Source organism: Gobio gobio (genome assembly GCF_949357685.1).
Source record: "Gobio gobio genome assembly, chromosome: 18".
Classification (NCBI taxonomy): Eukaryota; Metazoa; Chordata; class Actinopteri; order Cypriniformes; family Gobionidae; genus Gobio; species Gobio gobio.
Genome location: NC_137111.1, coordinates 43,472,292 through 43,497,943, shown reverse-complemented (window position 1 = coordinate 43,497,943; position 25,652 = coordinate 43,472,292). Strand labels below are relative to the sequence as shown.

Here is a 25,652-nt window from a genome sequence, read left to right as displayed (position 1 = left end):
CGTCTGTCAGCTGTCATTTTGAGTGACAAGGCAAATAGCCAATAAGCAGCTATCTGTTTTGTCGCGGTACCAAAGAAAGGGAAATGGGGCGGCTGACATGTTTTCTATGCCCGACCAGTCGCTCTTTTTGTGGACAAATCAGGTAGTGCTCGCTGACCAATGGGATGGATTCAGGCGGGACTCTCCGTACGTTTTTTTCGTACGATGTGAGAGAGATGCGTATTCCACATAAACTTACTTCACGTTGGTAGGCAGATGTAAATTGCACATTGTGTGACTGTCAAACGCTGAAATGGCATAAACAAAGCCCCACAAACAAGCTAATTATTCAATAGGCCTCCATTATGCATTTAATGATCAATATTTTGTTTAATTATCACTTTTTTCTTCTTATTTACAATATGCAGTCTGCAATATGCATTTTAATCTCCCCCAACATTTTTTTCTAATGTACCGGATAATATGTCAAACTAATAATTTACCAAGAGGCAAATTAATTAGCATCATTGAATGTCAATTAAGTGAACATAGTAATGAATTTTAAACAATTTCGATACTCTCTGAGAGAAAACAGGTGCTGTAGGGATAACCCAAACTTTGCCGGCTTTGATAATGCTGTTGCTTAAAGATCCTATACAAACAAACACTGTCCATATATGATATCAGGCTACACACACAACATGATGATAACTGCACATGTAGGGGTGAATTCAGGGCATTTGGGACACTTTTTGCCATTGAGATGACTTGGAAAAAGTATCCCAATCACCCTGAATTCACCCTTGGTGGCATTTTTGGGGAACACCTCCATGCCTGCATACGTGATCTTACACACTCTTCATCTCTGGCCGGTGTAGATTACAGACATTCAGAGTTTGCCACGGTAATAATGGCTCCTCACTACGACCCCAGTCTCCGCTCAAGACTTCCTCTCGTGGCCTTCCTGCTGGAAACCATCTTTATCCTCCTGTTTGTCTTTTTTGTGAAAATAGAGCAGCATGAGCAGATTGACAGAGAGTCTGACAGTAAGCCTTTCATCAGCTTATATGCAGGTTAGTAAGTCTGATTTACATCAAAACTGTGTTATGAATCTTTTAAGGGTTCAAACTTGCATTCATTGTTCAGCTTAAGGATAAACCTGAGGTTATTTATGTACACAGAATCAAATCACATCATCTTTTGTAAACTTGCTATGTTCATTTCATGCTAATGCATGCTAATGCAAGACAAGACTATCACATATTCAGCTCAGAAATTAATTCCTGGCTTTTTATAGTAACCTAAACATATTAAAACACCAAATGCGAAATTTATATCTATATGAATGTAAATTAATATGATTTTACTGTTTTGTCTGCAAATGTGTGCCATGTTGCCGTTGGGGTGTGGAGCCACAACATCTCTGGTTTTTGGTGATAAGAAGCATTTCTGTATTGAAGACTGACCGCCAAGTGTTTATATCGCTTTTCATCAAATTACACATTGGCAATATTGGAAATGCAAACTTTTCTACAGAATTCCAAGATATCCATGTGATGGTATTCATGGGGTTTGGATTCCTGGCCACGTTCCTCGTCCGATATGGTTTCAGTGGGTCAGGGTTTAACGTGCTGTTAGCAGCCATGGCCATCCAGTGGGCCATCTTGATGAATGGCTTCCTGCTGCCACAACGCCACCACCACCACAGAAGAGAGATCCACATCAATATGAAGAGGTAATGCATTACAGGTCTTATGCTTTTTTTTTTACAATGTGTTAACTTAACAGCTATTTGTCATTACACAACTTTTATGAATGCTTCCAGTAGGGTTTTCGTACACTCTCCACAGCACTACTCAGGGTAATGACCTTCTTATGGCTGTTGACTCTGGAACCCTCTGCACTTTAATTCTCCTTGACATTTCCGCTGCATTTGACACTATTTCTCACGGTAATCTCATCTCACAACAGAACACGACTGTTCTGTCATGGTTCGTCTCGTCTGACGGTCAACATTACATTTCTATCCTTCAGGCTAAGTCCACTACTGCCCCTGTCTCACACGGTGTACCACAGGGTTCTGTTCTTGGGCCTTTGCATATTCATTATCTACATGCTTCCTTTAGGTCACATTGCATCGTCATGGCTTTAATTTTCATTTCTATGCAGATGATTCCCAGCTCTACATTCATTCCCTTCCCCATCACCTCCATGTCAGTCTGTATTGATGAAATAAATGCATGGGTGACCAGTAATTTTCTCAAACTAAACACTGATAAAATAAATCTACTTCTGGTTGGTCGTCCTCAGTTTACATTGATATTGCTGGCTTTCTTGTTCGAACTTCCACCACTGTTAAAAAAGATTCTTCCCTCTCTTTCTCCTCTCATATCTCATCACTTACCAAATCTGCCTTTTTTCACCTCCTGAATATTGCTCATTTACGTCCATTCTTAAATATCAATGATGCGGAGACCCTGGTTCATGTTTTCATTACGTCACTCATTGATTACTTTAAGTCTCTCTTTTACCGGTTGACCAACTACAACACTCAATAAGCTTCAATACATTCAGATCTCTGCAGTCCTCACGAAATCTTCCTACATTGCTCCTGTTTTACACAGACTACATTGCCTGCCCGTTCGTTTTCGTATTCAATACAAGGTACTTCTCATCACATTCAAAGCCCTCCATGGTCGCCCCCCAGCTGAGTAAGTCATTAGATTGAATATGAAACATTATAATTTCAAAAAATGTCCAAACATTTGCTCTGGTGCATTTACACTGGAAAAACAAATTAATTTGTTCTCCTGATTTTCATAATCATGACAAGAGCTTATCTTTACTTTTGTTATAATTTTTTTTTATACTATAAGATGTTAGGTTTGACAGCACCACTACATCAAATGTTATTTGTGCTCCTCATGTAGTTTGATTGAGGCAGAGCTCTGTGCAGCATCCGCTCTGGTTGCAATGGGAGCGGTCCTTGGGAAGACAAATCCTGTCCAGCTTTTACTAATGGCTCTAGTGGAGGTCACTGGATTTGTGATCAGTCAGTGGACCCTGCGAACTCTGCTCAATGTAAGAGAAGTATTACTTTCCTTGAGAAAAAATGATCACTGTCATCCTATATATATTTATATATATCTTTAATTTAAATTATATATCTTGAATAAATCATTCTGTATTGAAATTGGCTTGGAATATACCTTGAAATGAGGATAATAGGATTAAAATTAGTGCTGTCAAAACGATTAATCGTGATTAATCGCATCTAACATAAAGGTTTATATATATATATATATATATATATATATATATATATATATATATATATATATATATATATATATATATATATATATATATATATATATATATATATATATATAAACCTTTATGTTATATATATATATATATATATATATATATATATATATATATATATATATATATATATATATATATATATATATATATATATATATATATAAACCTTTATGTTATATATATATATATATATATACACAGACACACAACACTTTTATGTTAGATGCGATTAATCACGATTAATCGATTTGACAGCACTAATTTTAATCCTATTATCCTCATTTCAAGGTATATTGCAAGCCAATTTCAATGTATATCTAGGTAAACATATCTAGGTACATTGCAAGCCAATTTTAATAAAGAAGTTTAACATAAAAGCTGCTATATGTTTTCTGCTCCTTCTCTCGCAATTTCATACGGTAAAGGGCATAAATATTTACCTTTTCTGGTCTTTGACATTTTTACTTGTAAAGCATTGAAAATGTATTATTATAACGTGATATTGTTGGGAATTAATTTGCATACAAATTTGTATAAGTAAGCAGTCTTTTTTTATATATCCGGAAATTCCTGTAAAACCAGCTAGCAAACATATCTGTGAATTACTTAATACTTTTGTAAGACATTACACCTATTGTACGAAGAATGAACATAAGTACTGTCAAATCGATTAATCGGGATTAATTGCATCTAACATAAAAGTTTGTAAATATATATATATATATATACATACACACACACACACACACAATACATATATATTTACAAACTTTGATTTTAGATGCAATTAATCACGATTTATCAATCTGACAGCACTAATGAACATACTATTTTATTCAGACATATTGAGTATTTTCCACTGTACTAAGGCACGGATTGAAACTCATGTTTCAGGCTGATCCACTATACAGTATCATGCTGCTGCATATCTTCGGAGCTCTTTTTGGTGTGATGGTGTCATGGGTGCTGCACAGAAAGGGAATCAATGCAAAACATGAGAAAGAAAAAATGGACCGTAACACTGGCTTATTCGCAATGTTTGGTGAGTACAATAACCAGTTATCTCTCAAACTCAGAAAATACCTCAATGCTCTAACCCAGGTTTCAGACTGTAACCATGACAGCACATCAGATGATTTAGTGAGCTTTAAAGATAACCAAGTGAATATTTACTGACACCTGTGCTTATTTCATGCATTTAAAATAGATATTTTAAGCTAATTTACTGCTTTTTACTCACTCTATCGGATGCCATTTTTATTCTTTCTGCAAAGCAAAAAGCATTGTGAGTTTTATAGATCAATAGCACTCAAGCAAGAGTGTGTTATGGCCACAGAATATTTACAATTTGTGTGATGCAGGCCTATTATGATTGAGTTGATGTGTCAACTTTGACAGAAAATGTAGGCACAACACAGATATATTCAAATTCATATATATAGGCTACACCGTTCAGGCATAACACTAATTATCTCTTCATCATGGCACCTGTTAGTGTGGGATATATTAGCCAGCAAATAAACATTTTGTCCTCAAAGTTGATGTATTAGAAGCAGGAAAAATGGGCAAGACAAAGGTTTTCTGCTGGGAAACCTTGGGTCCTGCCATCCATGTGGATGTTTCTTTGACACGTACCACCTACCTAAGCATTGTTGTAGACCATGTACAACCTTTCGTGGAAACGGTATTCCCTGGTGGCTGTGGCTCTTTCAGCAGATAATGTGCCGCCACAAAGCAAAAATGGTTCAGGAATGGTTTCAGGAGCACAACAACGAGTTTGAGGTGTTGACTTGGCCTCCAAATTCCCCAGATCTCAATCCAATCGAGCATCTGCAGGATGTGCTGAACAAACAAGTCTGATCCATGGAGGCAACTTACAGGACTTAAAGGATCTGCTGGTAACATCTTGTTGCCAGATACCACAGCACACCTTCAGGGGTCTATTGGAGCCTATGCCTTGACCGGTCAGGGCTGTTTTGGCAGCAAAAGGGTGACCAACACAATATTAGGATTCATTATGTTTATATTGCTGTATATCGCTTCAGTGCATGCTCGCCAAAAGTGCACATAGTGCCATTTTGGACAGGGCCACAGTGGCTGTGCCCTAAATCGCCCCCTATACCCTCGTTCACTTTTCCCTCCATTAGTCATTTAATTTAGTTCACTTGAAGGAGTGAATGAAAACGAGTGATTGAACTCAGACACTGAGTGCACTAGAATGGCTACCGCTTTTGCATAGTTTGTGCTTGCTGTTTAATAATTATTTGAAACTTAGCAAACTGGCAGCTCCAGTAAGATGAAAAGGTTTATCTTGGACTCTGTCAAGGAAACTAGCATGAATAATTTTTTTTTAAATAATTGAATAATCAATCAAAAAGGAATTTATACCTCTATGATATTACGCTGTACCCACATTGGATCAGCAGTTTGGAAAATGGATGGATGGATGATTCAGCTTTTCTGGCGAGACGCTTTTATGGGTATTCTCTAGCCATGGAGCATACTTCGGTTGTACACTCATTATTGCGATGCATTATGGGATAACATCCACTAGTTTCGGACACCACTGCAAATGGCTGTCCGTTCAAATAGTGCCCTATTTAAGAGAATGGGGGCGATTTCGGACACAGCCAGTCACTTGTTTTGATCCTAAATGAATCCTGAAAGTTGTGAACGAATCGGTTCGATAGGCTCAATGAATGATTCAGTGAGTCATTTACAAAGACAGTCATTTGTTGCCACCTACTGGTGTAACTGTGTAACCTGCAGAAAGAGTCACTGAAAATCCCAGCCACTGACATTCTGTCTGGAAGAAAGAAAGACAAACGGATTGATAGAAACAGTGGAAAGTCCCAAGGCTGCTACTCACAGCCCTTTTGAACGATGCACACCCGATCAGATTCAAGGGCCGAAGTGTAATTATTTTATCTCTACATTTTAATTAAATTATTCACTGGGAACTTCCTCCCTTTCTCTCTTTCTCACAGGAACACTGTTTCTTTGGATGTTCTGGCCCAGTTTTAACTCGGCACTGGTGTATCACAGTTTGGAGAGAGAACTGAAGCTCACTGTGATATATGGGACGTATCTGTCTCTGGCCGTCAGTGTTGTCATGGCGATGTCTGTTTCTATGCTCACCAGCCCCAAAGGAAAGATGAACATGGTGAGCGGCTGTAGGAACAAGATTCCCACATAGCAACTCCCTCACAGAGTTGAAAACAATCATAATATCTGAACTCTGTCACATCATGAAAGTAAAATGGGTTGTGGACTCCATTTCATGTTGACTTTGTTGGGGTCCAGTTTTTCAGATAATGGACACATCATGAAGAGTATCATGTTTTACTGCACAGGTTCATATCCAGAGCTCTGCCCTGTCTGGTGGTGTTGCCATTGGAGTTGCCATGACTGCAGTCCACGCGCCGTGGATTGCCATGATGATTGGCTTCTGTGCCGCTCTCTTATCAGCCCTGGGATTCCAGTACATGAAGGTCAAGCCACAAATATTTCTGATTTTATTCTTATTTTTTAAACTTAACTTTTCTTGAAATTTTCAGAAGCTCAAACTTGAACTTGCTTCACGTGCGAGAACAGACCTCTTGCAGAAGTTCAAATGTGCTGCATAACACACGAGAATGAACCTCATTGGTTCTTAAAGAAGCTCAAATGTGCTGCGTAACACGAGAATGAACCTCATTGGTTCTTGAAGAAGCTCAAATGTGCTGCGTAACACGAGAATGAACCTCATTGGTTCTTGAAGAAGCTCAAATGTGCTGCGTAACACGAGAATGAACCTCATTGGTTCTTGAAGAAGCTCAAATGTGCTGCGTAACACGAGAATGAACCTCATTGGTTCTTAAAGAAGCTCAAATGTGCTGCGTAACACGAGAATGAACCTCATTGGTTCTTGAAGAAGCTCAAATGTGCTGCGTAACACGAGAATGAACCTCATTGGTTCTTGAAGAAGCTCAAATGTGCGGCGTAACACGAGAATGAACCTCATTGGTTCTTGAAGAAGCTCAAATGTGCTGCGTAACACGAGAATGAACCTCATTGGTTCTTGAAGAAGCTCAAATGTGCTGCGTAACACGAGAATGAACCTCATTGGTTCTTGAAGAAGCTCAAATGTGCGGCGTAACACGAGAATGAACCTCATTGGTTCTTAAAGAAGCTCAAATGTGATGCGTAACACACAAGAATGAACCTCATTGGTTCTTAAAGAAGCTCAAATGTGCTGCGTAACACGAGAATGAACCTCATTGGTTCTTAAAGAAGCTCAAATGTGATGCGTAACACACGAGAATGAACCTCATTGGTTCTTGAAGAAGCTCAAATGTGCTGCGTAACACAAGAATGAACCTCATTGGTTCTTAAAGAAGCTCAAATGTGATGCGTAACACACAAGAATGAACCTCATTGGTTCTTGAAGTAGCTCAAATGTGCTACGTAACACGAGAACGAACCTCATTGGTTCTTGAAGAAGCTCAAATGTGCTTTGTAACACGAGAACGAACCTCATTGGTTCTTGAAGAAGCTCAAATGTGCTTTGTAACACAAGAATGAACCTCATTGGTTCTTGAAGAAGCTCAAATGTGCTTTGTAACACAAGAATGAACCTCATTGGTTCTTGAAGAAGCTCAAATGTGCTTTGTAACACAAGAATGAACCTCATTGGTTCTTGAAGAAGCTCAAATGTGCTTTGTAACACAAGAATGAACCTCATTGGTTCTTGAAGTAGCTCAAATGTGCTACGTAACACGAGAATGAATCTCATTGGTTCTCGCAGAAGCTCAAATGTGCTGCGTAACACAAGAATGAACCTCATTGGTTCTTGAAGTAGCTCAAATGTGCTACGTAACACGAGAATGAACCTCATTGGTTCTCGCAGAAGCTCAAATGTGCTACGTAACACGAGAATGAACCTCATTGGTTCTCGCAGAAGCTCAAATGTGCTGCGTAACACGAGAATGAACCTCATTGGTTCTTGCTGAAGCTCAAATGTGCTGCGTAACACGAGAATGAACCTCATTGGTTCTCATAGAAGCTCAAATGTGCTGCGTAACTCGAGAATGACCTCATTGGTTCTCGCAGAAGCTCAAATGTGCTGCATAACACACGAGAATGAACCTCATTGGTTCTTGTGGAAGCTCAAACGTGCTGCGTAACACGAGAATGAACATGCTTGAGCTTCAGTTTACTGATGTGTGAGTTGATGAATGTTTATATGTGAACAAAAGCCTAAATTTTGCATCACAAAATTTTGCACATCACAAAAAAGCTAGTTAATGCTGCCGTGAGGGTGTTTCTAATACAACGGCTGTGGGAGTGACAGTAAAGTTCAGCAAACTTTCTCTCTTCTGAATGCCATTATCAATCGCGCTTTTCCTCTTTTTGAAAGTTTTCTTTTGCTTTTTGAGAAATGGGAACTTTTTTATGTAGTCTCTCATTCACCGCTATAGAGGTTTTCCCAACTATGACGACTTCCACTTCTGAGAAACCTGAAAAAGTCGATGGCAATGAATAGTGACCAGCATCAATCAATCAGTCCAGATTTTGAATCAGTCTTTTGGATGTATATTTCACTGACTGTCAGGAATGATTCTCTGTTTTGTTCTTTCATTTAGGATCACATGCTGTTTGCTTTTGAGTGTCATGACACCTGCGGCGTCCTCAACGTGCACGCCATACCAGGAATTCTGGGATGGTTCGCTCATTTATTTATATGGCTGGCCAGTAGTGAAAGCACAATGTAAAGTGATTTTAACTTTTCAATCATATGACGTGTGTATCCATAACATGGCATTAAATAAACTATAGAATGATCACAGGCGTAAAACGTGAGCTTTAGATCTTTTAATGTTGATTGTGCTGTATTTGTGTTCTCAGAGCTGTGCGGTTTGCTGTGTATCACATCTGTGTTCTCCTCATAACTGTGTGCATGAGTCTGGTGTTGGGCACAGCTACAGGTACATCACTGATGAAGATCATTAGACAGACATATTTCATTTCCTTGTGTTATGAATAGACCTTTTTTTAACTACAAGTAATGTTGCAACAACATGTCAACTTAGAGTATTAGTAGACTTTAGTCTGCTTAAAGGAACACGCCGACTTTTTGGGACTTTATCTTATTCACCGTATCCCCAGAGTTAGATAACTTAGATACATACCATTCTCATCTGCGTGTGTGACATAACTCTGTCTGACGCACCCACCGCTAGCCTAGCTTAGCACAAAGACTGGAGGTAAATGGCTCCAGCTAGCCTACTGCTCAATAAGTGACAAAATAACGCCAACATTTTCCTATTTACATGTGTTGTGTATAGTTACATCGTGTACTAAGACCGATATGGCTAGGAACTATTGTCTCATTCCTGCGTAATAATCAAGGAACTTTGCTGCCGTACCATGAGTGCAGCGGCGCAATAGGCTAACTTCAGTCAACATAACCAACGTGACAACCTGCTTGCACAGAGAGCGTGCTGGGGACTATTTTCAGGTGCTGTGTAATATCATTGTGCCGCTGTACCCATGGTACGGCAGCAAAGTTCCTCGATTACTTCGCAGGAATGAGAGTATAGTTCCTAGCCATATCGGTCTAGAAAATCCATCAGTCTTATGGTGCATTCAGGTCATGTCGTAAAGATCGTATTTACGAGTTGAAAGCACATGAACGAAGTCGTAAATACCAGTGGGAAGTTCGGGATTTTCTTTAAGCCCGATCTGTACGAGTTGGGGGCGTGTCAGTGAGAAACATGGTGGAATCAATGGATGCAACGTCTGTAGTTGAATATAACGGGTATTTAGCAGTGACACTGTCAGGCTTTGTCATTTACAACAAAGCAAGCTTAATTAAAGACAAAGCTAGATTCATTAAAAACTTCAAATATTATAACTCATCTGATGTGCATTCTTTGTTCTTCATTTTCTATAAGCAGGGTTAACAAACCTTGCTGTATTTTCGTAAAATTAATTAAAAGGTACACCGCCATCTTGCTCCGACCAAAGAGACTTGAACGCACATGATGTCGTAAAAACGACTTCTCAACTAGTAAATACGAACATCCCAGGAGGACTTGAACGCACCATTAGTACACGATGTAACTATACTAGTGCTGTCAAACGATTAAAATATTTAATCGCGATTAATCGCATTAATGTCATAGTTAACTCACAATTAATCACAATTAATCGCACATTTTTATTTATTCTAAATGTCCCTTGATTTCTTTTTGTCCCATTATTTTTTCTTATTTTAATGCTCTTATCAACATAGAAAAGTGGATCGGCTTGCTTTGTTCAAATGTTTGTTTTATTGAAAACAACATTGGCATACTGTAGTGTTCGATTTCACACCAACATTCTCACTTGGAGCAAATAATCTCACACAATGTAACACTGCCCATCAATAAAAGGGTGAAACAAATACTTTGTTGCACAAACAGCCCCTTCAACAGCCCTTTCTAAGGGATCAAAACAGGGTGATACAAAATAAAATTACAAAGTGCACATGCAAGGTAAACTAGGACTCCGCCTATAGTGCAGTTAAACCAGGGGTCGCCAACTAGTGAACTCCGGTCCGAATCCGGACCGCGAGATGCGTCCATCCGGACCGCGAAGCCTTTTGACATAATGAAACAGTTAACGTTGCAATGCTCTCTGTTACTACGTTCAGACCCAGACGCGCGGTCAAGCATGCAGTGAAGAAGAGACTGATGGTGCGCTCACACCGGACGCGAATGACGCGACATGCACGCCGCTTAATCCGCGCCGCAGAATGTCTATTTGCGTCTTTGCATTGACTTAAATCACTCGCGCAAAACGCTTCATTCGCGTCTGGTGTGTAGGCTACGCACCATCAGAGCAGAAAGCAGCGCTCAAGACAAGCACTTTTAGTTGAAGACCCCTGAGTTAAACCATGGCTTAATACGTTTCTCATTTCGGCGTCTCACGCTTGCCATCCACGTCTACTCTTTTAATGGCCCAAACGAGTTCGGGCAGCCGCAGCGTGCCTGATGTTTTGTTTCCGGTCTAGCTACATCCGGAGTGGTGTTGTAGTTTTTCTAACGTTACTAGTTGTTGCAACAGCATGTGAAAAAACTACAAAGTTTGTTAGACCAAAAAGAACGTTAATCTCGCGATAAAAAAATTGACGCCGTTAAAATAGGTTTGCGTTAACGCCGTTAATAACGCGTTTAACTGACAGCACTAAACTATACACATCACAACTTGTAAATAGGAAAATGTTGGCGTTATTTTGTCACTGATTGAGCAGTAGGCTAGCTGGAGCCATTTACCTCCAGTCTTTGTGCTAAGCTAGGCTAGCGGTGGGTGAGTTATGGCACACACGGAGATGAGAATGGTATGTATGGACTTATCTAACTCTGGGGGATACAGTGAATAAGCTAAAGTCACAAAAAGTCGGCGTGTTCCTTTAATATCTGCTAACACTAAGACAAGTAACTTTGCAAGTACATGTCTACTTATTCTCCTAACCCACCAGTCTACTAATAGTCTAATGATAGTTATTTGACATATAGTTGCACAGTTATAGTTTGTAGAATGTCTAAAGTGGACAATCAATAAAAAAGGTTGTGTTTTTGCATCACCATGAACGATTAGTTTTGTGTTTTGGTTTACTGAGGCAAACATATAACTGTATTTTTTTATTGCAGGAATTTTACTTAAATGGAGTTTCTGGAGACCCCAGCAGGACAGAAAGTGTTTTGATGACCAGGCATTCTGGGAGGTGAAGGGTTTTGTTCATTCGCATCAATTTAAATACTGTCTCTACTATGACTAAATGCCAATCCTTATTTTTGCATACATTTTTATCATTTAAAATGGAATTAATGACATTATACTTATTTTTCAAATGTATTAAACCGTAACTTATATTTAATTGCTCCTTATGTATTTCTTTCTCTTGTAGTTTCCAAATATGGTGGTACATAAATGAAGAAGTTGTGGACACATCGAAAAGAGAACTCCAGGCATAAATGCATGAATGTAACACAAAATACACTGCCCAGACAAAAAAAGTCGCTGCAAATAAGAAATTTCCAAGCCCGTGGAAATTAAGGCCGGATAAAATTACTTCAGTGGAAGCAAGACACAGAGAAGAGTTTGTTTCACGACGATAAACTGACCACACCACCAACTAATTTAATATATAACCTGATGTCCATAAACACATTATTCATCGGTATTTGAATATAGTAAAAAGAAAAAAACACTGGCTCTGTACATATTTACAATAATTTTATTCATTTTAAACCCACAGTTGAATGAAGTTTAGCTACTTTTTGTCAAAAAGAGAGACATGGATTACATTAAAATGTTACATTCTTTTAGCATGTAGAAATCACAGAATCTCTAATTTGTCAGTTTACAGACGAGTCAAAATCTCTGACATCACCTTATTCTCCCATAACCACTGAAATAATAAGAAATTGTGCTTTTTTAAAAACATTAACATTACATACAACTCCCACATGCCCAAGCATACACATAGAGAGTGACCTTAATGCTCCAGAAAACAAAATATATATTCAGGGTTCCCACAGTCGAGAAAAATATGCTGTTCGTTTCTACTAGTTGCACAGAAATTAAATGCTTTTTCTTCTTAAAAAAAAAAAGTGACAGTGAACGTACGCGTTTCTGGTAAAGCTCAGCTCTAAGAAACTGCTCTTGCTCAGTGCAATCTCTGTAAAATAATTTTAAAAAATCTGTAATAATGAAAGACTGGAAAAGGTGTGGGAATCCATATAACATAATATATAAAAATCTTCAAAAAGAAACACATTGAATAAAGCGCCGTTGTAGGGATGTCGACTGACTGAAGGTTGAGATAATATGACGTTGGGCTGACCGAAAATGAAATTTCAAGAGATAATGCATGAAAGTGATCTGACAGATACAAATTTGGTGGCTTCTGTAAAAAAGAAAAAGACCTTTACTCCAATAACGACACTTTAAAAAAAGAAACTCAGTGAAGCTGAATGTTTTGGTTGCTCATTTTGGTTAATAAACGATTCTGCTCAAAAACTCTCCCTGCTGCTGTCGTCGCATAATATCACGTTACTACATTTAGCAAATCAATGTTTACTTTCCTTTGGAGATCTCTGGGAAAGCCAGGCTGAAGATATTTATTGTGCACTTTGAATCTGAGAATTCTGCAATTTCAGTGTTATATCATTGCATACATGTAATTCATTTGATTATAAATGCAGAGTGAGGTCAAAACGTGTCCATTTTGACTGCAGAGTCTGGATTTGATTTGCATTTCACTTGTGTGCACCCATTGTGGCCACACAGGAAACGAGACAAAGAAAGGAAGAAGGAATATATTTAAGAATGGGAGTCGTCTGAGGGGTTGAAAAGAGGAGAGAAAGAAATGGCGAGTGCAAATAAGCAGCAATAAGTACAGAGGAATTGTGTGATGATGGACTGTGGGATTTGATTGAAGGAAATGGAGCTTCACTGCCAGAGGTCCTCAGTTCGGCCAAACTTGAACACCAGACCACTGCAAGAGTGAAGGAGAATCACAACTCAATCGAAACATTTTTTTTCTCCAAATAATTTATTATAATTTGCATGAATGCTCAAAATCTCAGACCTCTGGCGCAGGCAATTACAGGCTAGGCAGTAGTTCATACATTCATGATATGTTCAAAATTATTTGAATGCACTTTTACAGGCCACTGGGCTTCCTAAAAAGTACTCGGATGGTCATTTAAATGTCTTGTGACTAACAGATGTTTAATTACATCAGTAGAAAAAGTTTATTTTCAGTTTCACTCTGTTTAAATCAGTTAAAAATGTCCATTCCAATAGATTTATGGAAAGATCTATTTTTAATCATTCAATTGTGTAATCAATGATTTTCACAGGGCATTTTACACACAGTAAATTGTTTTTATTTTACCTATAAAAACCTATAAAAATATAGGTTATATAACTAAAATATAGGCATAATATTGCACAATTTATTAAATATCCTCGTGGCCATTTGGTGAAAACATGCCTTGACTATTTTGGAACTAGATTTTTTTTACTGTATTTAACTTCTTGCATGAAACAATAAAATTTCAATAAATTTCCACTTTTGTTCAGCAAGGATGCATTAAATTGTATGATAATAATAATAAATGTTTCTTGATCAGCAAAGCATCATATTATAATGATTTCTGAAGGATCATCTGACACTGAAGACTGGAGTAATGATGCTGAAAATTCAGCTTTGATCACAGGAATAAATTACAATATTACAGTTTTACTGATTTTTGATCAAATAAATGCAGGTTTGTAGACAATAAAGACTACTTGCGAAAACATAATTAATTTTTTTATTTATTTATATAGCGTATATATTGTCAAAATACTGAGGTAAAAAAAAAAAAACGAATTCAAGAATGAATTATGCGCACATCCAAAAAATAATTGGCAGGTGCTCGATCAAATGAAGCACTTAAAAAAAAAAACAGAAACTGCCACTGCCACTGCTGCTCCCAAAGTTTCGATCCAAAGGGACTTCAAAATAAATCACAAATGTATTCAAAAAAGTATCAATAAACAGAAAAATTGTTAATTAAAAAAAAAAACTGAAATGTATTAAAAAGGTTTTTCTGTTTATTGATATTTTATTGTAGCCTGGTTCTACCAGACTCTCGTACATTTCATTTGTTCAGAGAGTCTGGCCACTCTCCATTGACAAGCGTTTACTTCCTTGAAGGCAGGAACTCTGTTGAAGTTTAAAACTATTGGATCTGCCATAACCAATCACTAACGTTTGGTCATGACAAATCTCAAATTGGTCATCTCAAACTAGCGCATCATCATCAACGTCATCGTTCTCAGCCACTCTGTCTGTTCGCTGATTGGACCGGTTCAAATTTGACCGGAGAAAACCAGAGAATATACCCCAATCCCAGACGGAGTAAAATAAGGAAAAAAGGAAAATGAAAATTGGGCTGAAGTACGTAGGAGGGCGGAGCCAGGCTAACTTTACTGTATACATTTGTGATTTATTTTTGCATTGGATGATTGGGTAATTAGTTCACTACTGAAGTCAGGTGTGATGGTTCACACTGATATAAATTGTACCTTTCTGTGCTTGTTGTTTGTCTGACGAAGACCCTTTGGGTCGAAACGGTGTTCATTTAAAGAAATCTTTGGGAGCAGCAGTGGCATTGTGCCGATTCTCGTTTATTTTTAGTTAAGAAAAAAAGCCAATAAAAAACAATATCAGCCAGCCCTACAGTGACATATCAAACCTGCTGTGATGTGAGATTCTCTCCATTTCCAAACTTACCCAAAAAAGATGAATGCATTTTGGAAGAAAACCGCAATACCAGGATATACTGCCAGTTCCTTTTTGTCTGTTCATTCAAAAAAAAGAAAGAAAAACTTAATTAGAAACTATATACAAGCAGGAACTTGAAACATATTTTTCTATTTTAAAAAAATCTTATTCTCTTACCAGTCACAACAAAACCACCAAACAGAATCCACATAGAGGCGATGAGAGACCCGAACGCCAACATGAACCCGATGAAGAGCCAAACTCTGGCACCTACACATAGACACACATTAAGAGTTTGGCTTGTTTAAAACGAGCCCTGGTGCGATTGCTCTGTTAGTGCGGTTTATTTGAATAAGTGTGAACGCTGAACCCTGGCGCGCACCAAACAGGCAGACCGAGGCGGCTGAAAACATGATCCACTTCCAAACGAACTCTGGTGCGGTTTGACTGAAATATGAATGCAACACTGACCAAAGACATGTAAACGAACCAAGAACAGGACACAATGTCACAAGATGCGACCCTAAAAACGACAGAAAGGCAGTTTGTTCTCATCAAAGTCGTGATGTTGCCCATCGCAGTTCGGTACAGGCGTCAGACCCGCGTCTGCTCGCAGCAGATCTTGGTTTGTGTGTGATTCGGAGGGATTCCTGCCGCTGTTTTTATTCCTTTACACATTTTAAAAAGCTCTTCAAAAGTTCTCAGCTGGACAAAATACCATCATATCGTCTCCTTTCTAAAATAATTGCCCAAGTCATTTTTTCAGGTTTCTCAGAAAACACAAAAAACTGAACCAATATCTTCAGAGGCTGAGTAGATTGTCGTTCTTCTTGATGCTGCTGCGATATTGAAAAGCTTGTAAAATTAAAATGGCCTAAGTCACACTCTTGACATAGGCCATTATACTACTAGAATTGCATGATCTGTTCAACTGAGGATGTGGGTGATTTTACCAGAGGTGGCCAGCATCATGAGGAGATGAATTATGCAAAAAAGACTTAGGCAATTATTTTAGGAAGGTGACAATTTGTAGCTACGCGCACACACAATTAACGCATTTATCCAACAACACAGCATTGTTTTGGATGTTTGTTAAGGTCCGTCACAAAATAGTTTTTTATTTGTATCTTTAGGTTCAGTCTTAAAATTGACAGTGTGAGCGCCAAGCGATCCAGGACTAAATGTATTCATTTCTTTTTTGGTCCGGACCAAAAGAACCAAGGCCCTGTTTACACCTAGTATTAAGATGCGTTGTGGTGGATCCAAATTCAATATACACCTTATTGATGTTGCATACTTTGTACAGGAAAGCAGATGAACAGAGAATATTAGTGCAACACGAGGTTTCTCGTTAGGTGTTTTCCCCATCGAAACCCATTATAAAGAAAACACGTTGCGTTCATATTCTTGCCTCATCTACTCGCCTGTATATAGTATTGCATCATCAAAAAGGTGTAAACTGAATTTGATCTTTTAATTTCACTGTTTTAGTACATTACAGCACTTTAAGGGTGGGTTGCACTAATTTCCTGCGTAATTAATCTGTGTTTAAAATGAAGTGGTGCAACGACTCGATTTAAAATAAAACCCATATCAACAAATCCTTTAAACTTTGCTTAATTTAATCCTTATTGGTGCAACTCACCCTATAGTGTTTTTCACGTTAAGCGTTTTAAAAACGCCCCGCTGTTTTCAGTGACTGAAATACTGCAGCAGGTGCTGTATATGGAACATAAGTGCCCAAAACGTGCATCTTGTTCACATATTTTTGTTTTAAGATGGAAATTTGACAGGCTTGTGCTGCCGTTCAATGGAGTTCTATGGTGGTTTTGCCCTCCAAGGCTCCGCAACAGTCACGACTGAAAACTATGGACTGGGCGACGCTAAATGCAGGTGTAAACGGGGTCTAAAACATTTTGAGCTTGTCCACTTGCAGTCGTGGCCTAATGGTTAGAGAGTCGGACTTGTAACCCAAAGGTTTGGCAGGAATTGTCGGTGGGGGGAGTGAATAACCAGCGCTCTCCTCCACCCTCAATACCATGACTGAGGTGAGACCATTGAGCAAGGCACCGAACCTCCAACTGCTCCCCGGGCGCCGCAGCAATATGGCTGCCCACTGCTCCGGGTGTGTGTTCACTACTGTGTGTGCGCACTTGGATGGGTTAAATGCAGAGCACAAATTCCAAGTATGAGTCACAATACTTGGCCACACTTCACTTCACTTCCAGAGGTAGTGGAAAACGCTTTAGACCGGATTGTTTTCATAGTGTAAACGCTCATGTGGTTGAATGCGTTCAAACAGCCACAAAAGACCACCTACTCTCCGCCGACTGACCTAATGTGTAAAGATTATGGGAAGTGCGCTAGCCAGAGGGGATTTAAACTTTGTCAGCTGGAGACCTCAAGTTTGGTTTGAAGGCGGAAAACATACCAAGCACAATGTTCTCTCACCATTCCTGATTTCTAACACTCGCAGCGCTCCTGGTCTTGTGGCTGTCAGAGCAGAAACTAAATCTGCTGCTCTCCATATATTTTTTCTATCATCTTCGGTGTGTTCATATGAAAATTGTACAAGGTTATTTTGTCCATTAGATGGAAAGATCTGAAAAACCCCATACATTTACTCAATCATAGACTTGAAGAAATCAGGACAGAAGTGGTTGAAAGTGGACAAAAGAGACAGATTAAACGGGAATGTGTCCCCCTCATCTACTTGAGATCTGATCGACCAAAACGCATCTAAAAACCAGGTGTAAACAGGGCCCAAGAGAACCCAAGATGTGAACACACCCTAAAAGCATTTTTCAGTCATGTAGTATTTAGGGCTGCAACAACTAATCGATAATAATCGATAACGAAAATCATCGATAACGATTCATTACGGATTAGTCGGGTCTGCTCTCTGTACGCAAAGCTTCCACCAGTCGCGCCAAATTACAGCACTGAATAACACATTTATATGGACAAAATGTGCATCTAGAACTGGTGGAGTGGAAACAAGAGTGAGCTGATGCAGGAAAAGTTTGTGATCCAAGTGCCCAAAACATGAGAATTGTTTATTTTAAGCTTCAAACTAATGCATTAGTGTTTAACATACGCTGTCATGCTCTTTGATAGATGTGTGTGTGTGTGTGTGTGTGTGTGTGTGTCTGCGTCCTAAGCGCAAAACGTTCATTTTACAGGTTATATCCACTGATCCATATAGAGAACAGCAGTTATATCCTCATCTGTAAATTTTACTATTCACGCGAGTATTTCCATTTTGCATGAAAGCGCGTCCTGATCGTGACAGTCTGTGTAACTTCGCCGAACGAGCGCCGGTGTCATGAGAAATCATGTCCTCCTGTGAAATAGTGTCCGCTTAGGACACAACGTGGTAATGCCTGATCAAAATGGGAGCAATAATATGCCTAACATATTGTACATTCTTTCAATTGATAAACTAAGTAATAATACCAATACAAAATCATAACATAGTAATGTACCTATAATGATAGGATAAAGGATAAAAACTTATATACAGAACAGGTGCACAAAATAAATACAACAGGATTTTAAAAAATTGCATAAACATTAAAGCGGGGCTTTTAAAATGTAGGGTAAGTGCAACCGTGGTGTATAAACTAAGCTAATCGGGTAGCTGTATGCTATGCTAGAACGTACGCTAACTAAAAAAACATTAAGAACGAGATATGCTTGATTTCACAAATTATAGCTTTGGTTATATACTAGAATATGAAACATATGCTTTGCAAGACGTTAAAGACTACTTTAACACAATTTAAACGACAAAAATCAAAACATGATTTTAATTGTAATCAGGCTCTGAACAGATTACCCATTAAAAAGTTCTTTCAGCCAATAGAATCGCTCTGGGGTCCTAAGCGGACACTATTTCACATTAGGACACGATTTCTCATGACACCGGCGCGGTGGGCGCGCGCGTGCGTGTCAAACAGACAGAACGCTTTAGAGACGGAGACAAATATTCAGCGCAAAAACGTTCATTTAGCTGAAATATCTGCTTTAGGTGCTAAATTTAGTTTTAAATGTCAACATGTAATTCAAGTATTTTATGAGAGTAGGAACTGTAAAGGGATAACAGCGTGTAATTGAATATAAATGTAAGAAGTTTCTACAGGATAAAGAAATGACAGTAACAGGTACTGTGTCCATAGAGAGTGTGTGTTCCTGCAGAACATTCCTCTTATCTGCTAAACACAGAGTTTGTGTTTTTTCCCCTTTTATATCATTTTAATGTAGAGATTTGCTTAGTAACTTTTTTTTGCACATAATGTATAGCAAAAACATACCCTTACGAAACTTACGCAGTATTGATAACCATTTGTGTAACAAATACCTTATAGTTAAACTATGGATTTGAAGAAAAACAATGGTTAATTTGAGGTTACCATTGAATAACTAATGCCGCGTTCCAGGCAACCCGTAACCCGTGTTTTTCCAACCTTCTACCCGTGAAAGTGCACTGGAACGGCAGCCAAACCCGTGACTTCCCACCCGTGAACTCGTACTAGATCGATGTACTCCCAGTTACGAGTTTTGACGTCACATAGCCCGCGAAGCAACAATGGCAGCCTCCTACGGATGCAGTGTTTATGAAACAAGTATACAAATAACGTAAAATAAAAGGTATAACAGCTTTTCTTGCCGTCTGCGCTGTTTTTCTCCTCCGTTTCCCTCAAATAAGCAAGGAGTAAGCACCTTTGGCGATAGAAATGATTGTCAATGAGCATACACCCCGTACGGTCCGCCATGCTTTGTTTACATCTAACTACCACACAATTCCTTGCGCTCAGGCAGTTTGGCGTGACTTTGCCTGGAACGCTATAAAGTCGTGAGTCGTGGTTTGAAGTTGTAATTTACGGGCTCAAAAACCTGCCTGGAACGCAGCATAAAGCCGCGTTTCCACCGCAGGAACTTTCCCCAGGAACTAGGAACTTTGGGGTGGTACTCGGTGTGTTTCGACCGCAGGAACCAGGGTTTAAATGAAGTTCCGGGTAAATATTTCCCCCTTCAAACGGCCCTGCTCCCGAGGTGGTACTTTTTCAAAGTTCAGGAACTTTCAGGGGTGGGACTTTTTCAATGTTCAGGAACTTTCAGGGGTGGGACTAGGGCGCTGAACATGCTGATCGGTTGAGTTCATGCAGCATTTTATTTCAACCGGCATTTTTAAAAGTCTTGCGAGGTTCGTTCTGCGTTCAGTAAATATCAGTCTTGCTCTTTCTGTCCGATGGCGCGCGTTGTCTCAGCAATCTCATGGTCAATGTCCAATAGCTGATAATAACATACGTTGTCTTATTTTAAATCTAGCTTTACAAGCTTTCAGAATACGCTTTAGTATCAGTGCTCGTCTCTTTTCCGCCATTTTGTTAATTACATCTTTAGTAAACCAATACATAACTAGCAAAAGCAGCGCTGCTTGCATCTCCTCCACTTGTTATTGTTGCAGACATAGTGGCGCAAAAATGATTACTGTCCATCGCTGACTGGGAGGAGCAGTCGCGCGCAGTCCCACGTCTCTGAGCTAATTTGCCTAATCTTCCCGGTACTTTAGAACCGCTGGGGAAACGCAGACAGTAGCAGGTCTGGGGGAAAAAAGTTCCTGGTACAAATTTAATTTAGGTGGAAACGGGGCTTAAAATAACCCTGTTATTTATTTATTATTATTTTTTTGTTCATTGTAAAACCATGGTTAATTTATGTAATGGTAGATATATTCACTATGTATGTGTTCATAGCACTCAGCTGGCACGTTTGTTTGAAGAACAGCATTGGGCAGGATGTGGGGAAAAAATGTCCCCACCCAATAAAAAAAAAAAAATGGCTTTTTATCCGATTAATGGAAAAAATAAATGACCAACTAAACGATTATCAAAATAATCGTTAGTTGCAGCACTAATAGTATTACAATAACAAATCTTGACGTGAATGCAGAACTTACCAGTCTGTCCCAAGCAGCCCTCGCTGTAGCTGTCTCCCCTCACCTGGCCATTTGACACTGCGTTGATCCTGCATTCAAACAAAGACATTTTAAAGCAAGTCATTTGACTCAGCGGCCTTCTTTGAAATGCCTCTCGGGCAGCTACAGTATTTCAGTCATGTGCAGCTTCTATCTCTTTGTATGGGGAGACATCAAATTCTCCAAAGCTGTTCTCCAAACTTACAATGAAATTTCATATTTGAAATCAACAATGAAGTCTGACAACAACTAAAAAAAAAACTGCATTTGAAGTCATCAGCGCATGTTTCAAAACACTTTCTCCCATTCGTTGTAATATGAGTGCAGCGTCTTTGTATATCTAAAGTCTTTGATTGAAATCCACAGAAAGTGAAACTCAACAGGCGGTTTAACAGTGCAGTCATGGTGATGGTAGTCATAGCACAACCCTGCAGTTAAATCAAGGCTAAACAACAGGAAGATCTGGGACAGCTCAAATTATATCACAGAGTCTGTCTGGGTGGACACAATAAAAACAAGTGCTCTGTTCCCTTCATTAGAGGAAGGGAAGAGAGAATCTATACAGTTGTAACTCACATGAGGAAGGCTATAGTCGCTATAACCCCACAGGTATGATATGCGTGGTGGAACTCAGTCTCTTTAGGGTACATTATCGCTGCATCGATGATGATCCACCAGCCTGTGAAAAACTGTGAGAAGAAAGATCATTTGTTTTGGGAATCACTGGATTTTTGTGAGGACACAGGATTTATTTGACGTCATCAGGAGGACATACCAGAACTCCGGCTGCGATGGAGGCGATGGTGTTTCTCTTCTCACCCCAATCCACATTACACTCGCAATCGCCACATCTGATCCCATCCAGAAACCCCGACATGCTTCTGCTTTCACCTGATCATTCAGAGAAATATGGTTCCTTTGAGATTAGGGCTGTAACGATTTGACCAAAAATAAAAACCTCGATTAATTGAACATTTGACCTCGATTACGATTAATGAACGATAATTTGGATTTTTTTTTTTTTTGCCCTCATAAGGTTTTTGAGTAAAGGTTTGTACTGTAAATATTTTCTACTATTAAAAGGTGGATTTTTTTTCTAATGAAAAAGTGCATTGTGATTTTAAAATACTTGAAGGAAAGGTTGACTTTCAGCAGTTATTGTCTATGGAGCAGATTTCTGTTTGTTGTACATCAGATACAGATAAATTAACACTGTAGGCCTACATTACATTTATTTGAATGCATTAATGAGAGTGATTGTGTGTGTGAATTACTCTTACTGTCTCCATTCATTATGAAGCTGTGGTTTGTACTTACTTCAAAAGGTATTAAAATGTACACCTATAACGGTTGAGTTTCTAAGCTACTTTAGTGACTTTACTTTAGTCACAGCTTCTGTCTGAGTGTTTGTTTGTCAAAATATATCAGGCATTAGTTCAACATAATACACATCTGATGGTCGAAACTAGCTTTAATGTTCAAACTGGCAGGGCTTAAACATTCAGAAATGACAAAGCTTTGTGAGGAGGTCTGCCTTCAGGGCGCGCGCGTTTTCAGAGACGCGACACGGCTCGGCTCTGTGTCACTGAAAAAAGCTGAGCACTGAACGGAGAAGTTTTCCGTATTGTTGTTTTTGAAAAGTTCACAATCACTTTAAATGTTGTAACTGGCAAGCCTTTAAACGCATTTACTTGACAAACTTTATGAGCACGAAAGTGAAAGCGGCTTCGGCTTGCGCGCGCCGTCTGTGTGTGTGTGTGTGTGTGTGTCAGCGCGTAGGCTATAAGAACAGCAATTAACTGACCTGTATAAACTGTGTAAAACATGCAGTTACTATAGTGATAATGGGTATCTATAAACACAGATAACTGCTCCTGCATCTCTCTGTGCCTTCAAACTGCACTTGATGTGACTGACGGGGCGGAGTCACGTGAAAACCGAAATAACCGACACGGGAAAAATATGTCGGTTAGAGGTTCTGAATGTCGGTTTCGGTTATTTTTCGATTAATCGTACAGCCCTATTTGAGATGTTGTGCTAGTTTTCCTAGAGACTTGTTCATTAGAGCTGTCAAATTGATTAATCGCTAAATAAAATGAGTGCGTACTGAGTATAATTATTATGTATATGTAAATACATGTATATATTTAATACATATTTGAGTGTATATATTGTATATATATTTATATTTTTTATATTATATATAAATATAACATTTTTTCTTAAATATATACATGCATGTGTGTTTTTTATACATGATTATACACAGTACACACACATATATTATGTAAACACAAACACAAATTGTTTGACAGTACTAATATTCATATAGCTTGATGAATAGGGCCATTTATCTTATGCTTATCCAAAGCAAATATCTTCAAATAACCATCTATCTTTATATCTCTCAATCTATCTCTCTCTCAATCTATCTATCTTTCTATCTGTCTCTCTCAATCTATCTATCTATCTATCTATCTATCTATCTATCTATCTATCTATCTATCTATCTATCTATATTTGTGTGGAAACCATGGTACAGTACCATTCAAAGGTTTGGGGTAACATTAAGTTCAAAGAAAAATGTATATAGTTTTAATCAGCAAGGACGCAATAAATTAATCAAAAGGTGCCAGTAAAGACATTTGTTACACAATATTCTATTTAAAATGCTGTTCACTTCTTATTCAGGAATAAATTGCATTTTAAAATATATTCTAATAGTACATTTCACAGTATTACAGTATTTTGATCAAATAAATACTGACTTGATGAGCATAAGATACTTATTTCAAAAACATAAAAAAACATAGGGGGGAATGAGTATTTACCAACTAATTTAAGCAGCAATCATAACAAATGTACAACGCCATAGTATTTTTATTTAGAGGGTAACTTAATACATTCCGTTGCTACTGCGCAAATTGAGGCGCAGCATCACTGACTGCGCACACGCAGAGCACACATGATCATCCTGAACCAAACACAAATAACACACAAAGGGATTTCAGTTTGTCATGTTTGCAACCAAAATCTAAATATTAACATGAGCGATATTTAACACAGTACTTCAAAACTACGTTTCCACTCAATTTCGTACGAAGACGTCGAGTGTTAATGCTGTAAACATGTTTGATCTCTCATGTCCGGATGATTTCTAACCCATATTTGCTACATCACTGTTTATATAAAGTATAGCGGATAAATAAAAGCACAGTGATGGACAACATATCATGAATAATAACAAGGACGTATCCTCTATAGAACACTCAATTCTTACCTGCACTTTTGTAGAGTTTTTCTTGTGGTTCGCAGTAAGTGGAGATACACTCCGCAGTCTTCCGTCTCCAACACTGGCACTGAGCCGCGCATGCGCAGTGCGCTCTCCATCATCCTGAACACGTCCCATCAAACTAAATGTGCACTCACTAAAGGTTTACACCTAAATATGTGAACATACGTCTGTTAAAATTACAAGAAAATATACTTTTTAAAGAAAGGTGTTAGAAAAAGCTATTTCACGTGGAGCGAGTCGCCCCCTGAAGGGCGCCCATGTTGACATCACATGACCAGCTGTCGGGCAAATCTCTTTTTTTTTGTGGTAAATTACCCTAAAATGTAGGCCTAATTAATTGCTTGCTTCAACTGAGTAATTAGACTACTGTACTAATAAATAAATAAATAAAAAAGTATATATATATATATATATATATATATACACACACACACATTTCATAATTTCATAAACAAACCAAAGTATTTAAAGGGAGGTTACATTAAAAACATACATTTTGACATTAGATGTTAAATTTGGATGTTAAATCCACTATTGTTTTATATTGAATTGTTTTATAGTCTATACAGTATTTAGGTAACTGTAATTAAATTACAGAAAAATGAAGATTAATCCTTTACTTTCAAGGGAAAATGAATTACTTAATAAGTAATAAGTTACACCTAACACTGCTAATACCAGTAGCCTACTATTATTACTACTACTTTATACCCGTCAGTGCTCAAAGTGCTTTACAAAGCATAAATATAAAAGTACATTGAAAC

General features: G+C 38.3%; 2 protein-coding genes across 3 annotated transcripts; one reads left to right on the top strand and one right to left on the bottom strand.

Moving 5' to 3' along the window:
- The first annotated feature begins 852 nt into the window (after positions 1-852).
- rhd (Rh blood group, D antigen) lies at positions 853-13,835 on the top strand. Of its 2 annotated transcripts, XM_079842966.1 has the most exons (11): positions 853-1,052; positions 1,516-1,714; positions 2,604-2,690; positions 2,910-3,060; positions 4,204-4,351; positions 6,297-6,472; positions 6,663-6,800; positions 8,934-9,058; positions 9,196-9,275; positions 11,985-12,058; positions 12,242-13,835. In XM_079842966.1, the coding sequence occupies exons 1-11, from the start codon at positions 890-892 to the stop codon at positions 12,266-12,268; spliced, it is 1,368 nt and encodes a 455-aa protein (XP_079699092.1). In that variant the 5' UTR covers positions 853-889; the 3' UTR covers positions 12,269-13,835. The 2 variants fall into 2 exon arrangements, with proteins under 2 accessions (XP_079699092.1, XP_079699093.1); XM_079842967.1 differs by lacking the exon at positions 2,604-2,690.
- Positions 12,550-25,168, bottom strand: tmem50a (transmembrane protein 50A). Its single transcript, XM_079842968.1, has 7 exons — positions 24,874-25,168; positions 22,369-22,484; positions 22,170-22,282; positions 21,576-21,643; positions 15,791-15,883; positions 15,623-15,689; positions 12,550-13,834 (listed from the first exon to the last, which is right to left on the bottom strand). Exons 2-7 carry the CDS (start codon positions 22,468-22,470, stop codon positions 13,789-13,791), a joined length of 489 nt encoding a protein of 162 aa, XP_079699094.1. The 5' UTR covers positions 22,471-22,484; positions 24,874-25,168; the 3' UTR covers positions 12,550-13,788.
- Between the last annotated feature and the right edge of the window lie 484 nt (positions 25,169-25,652).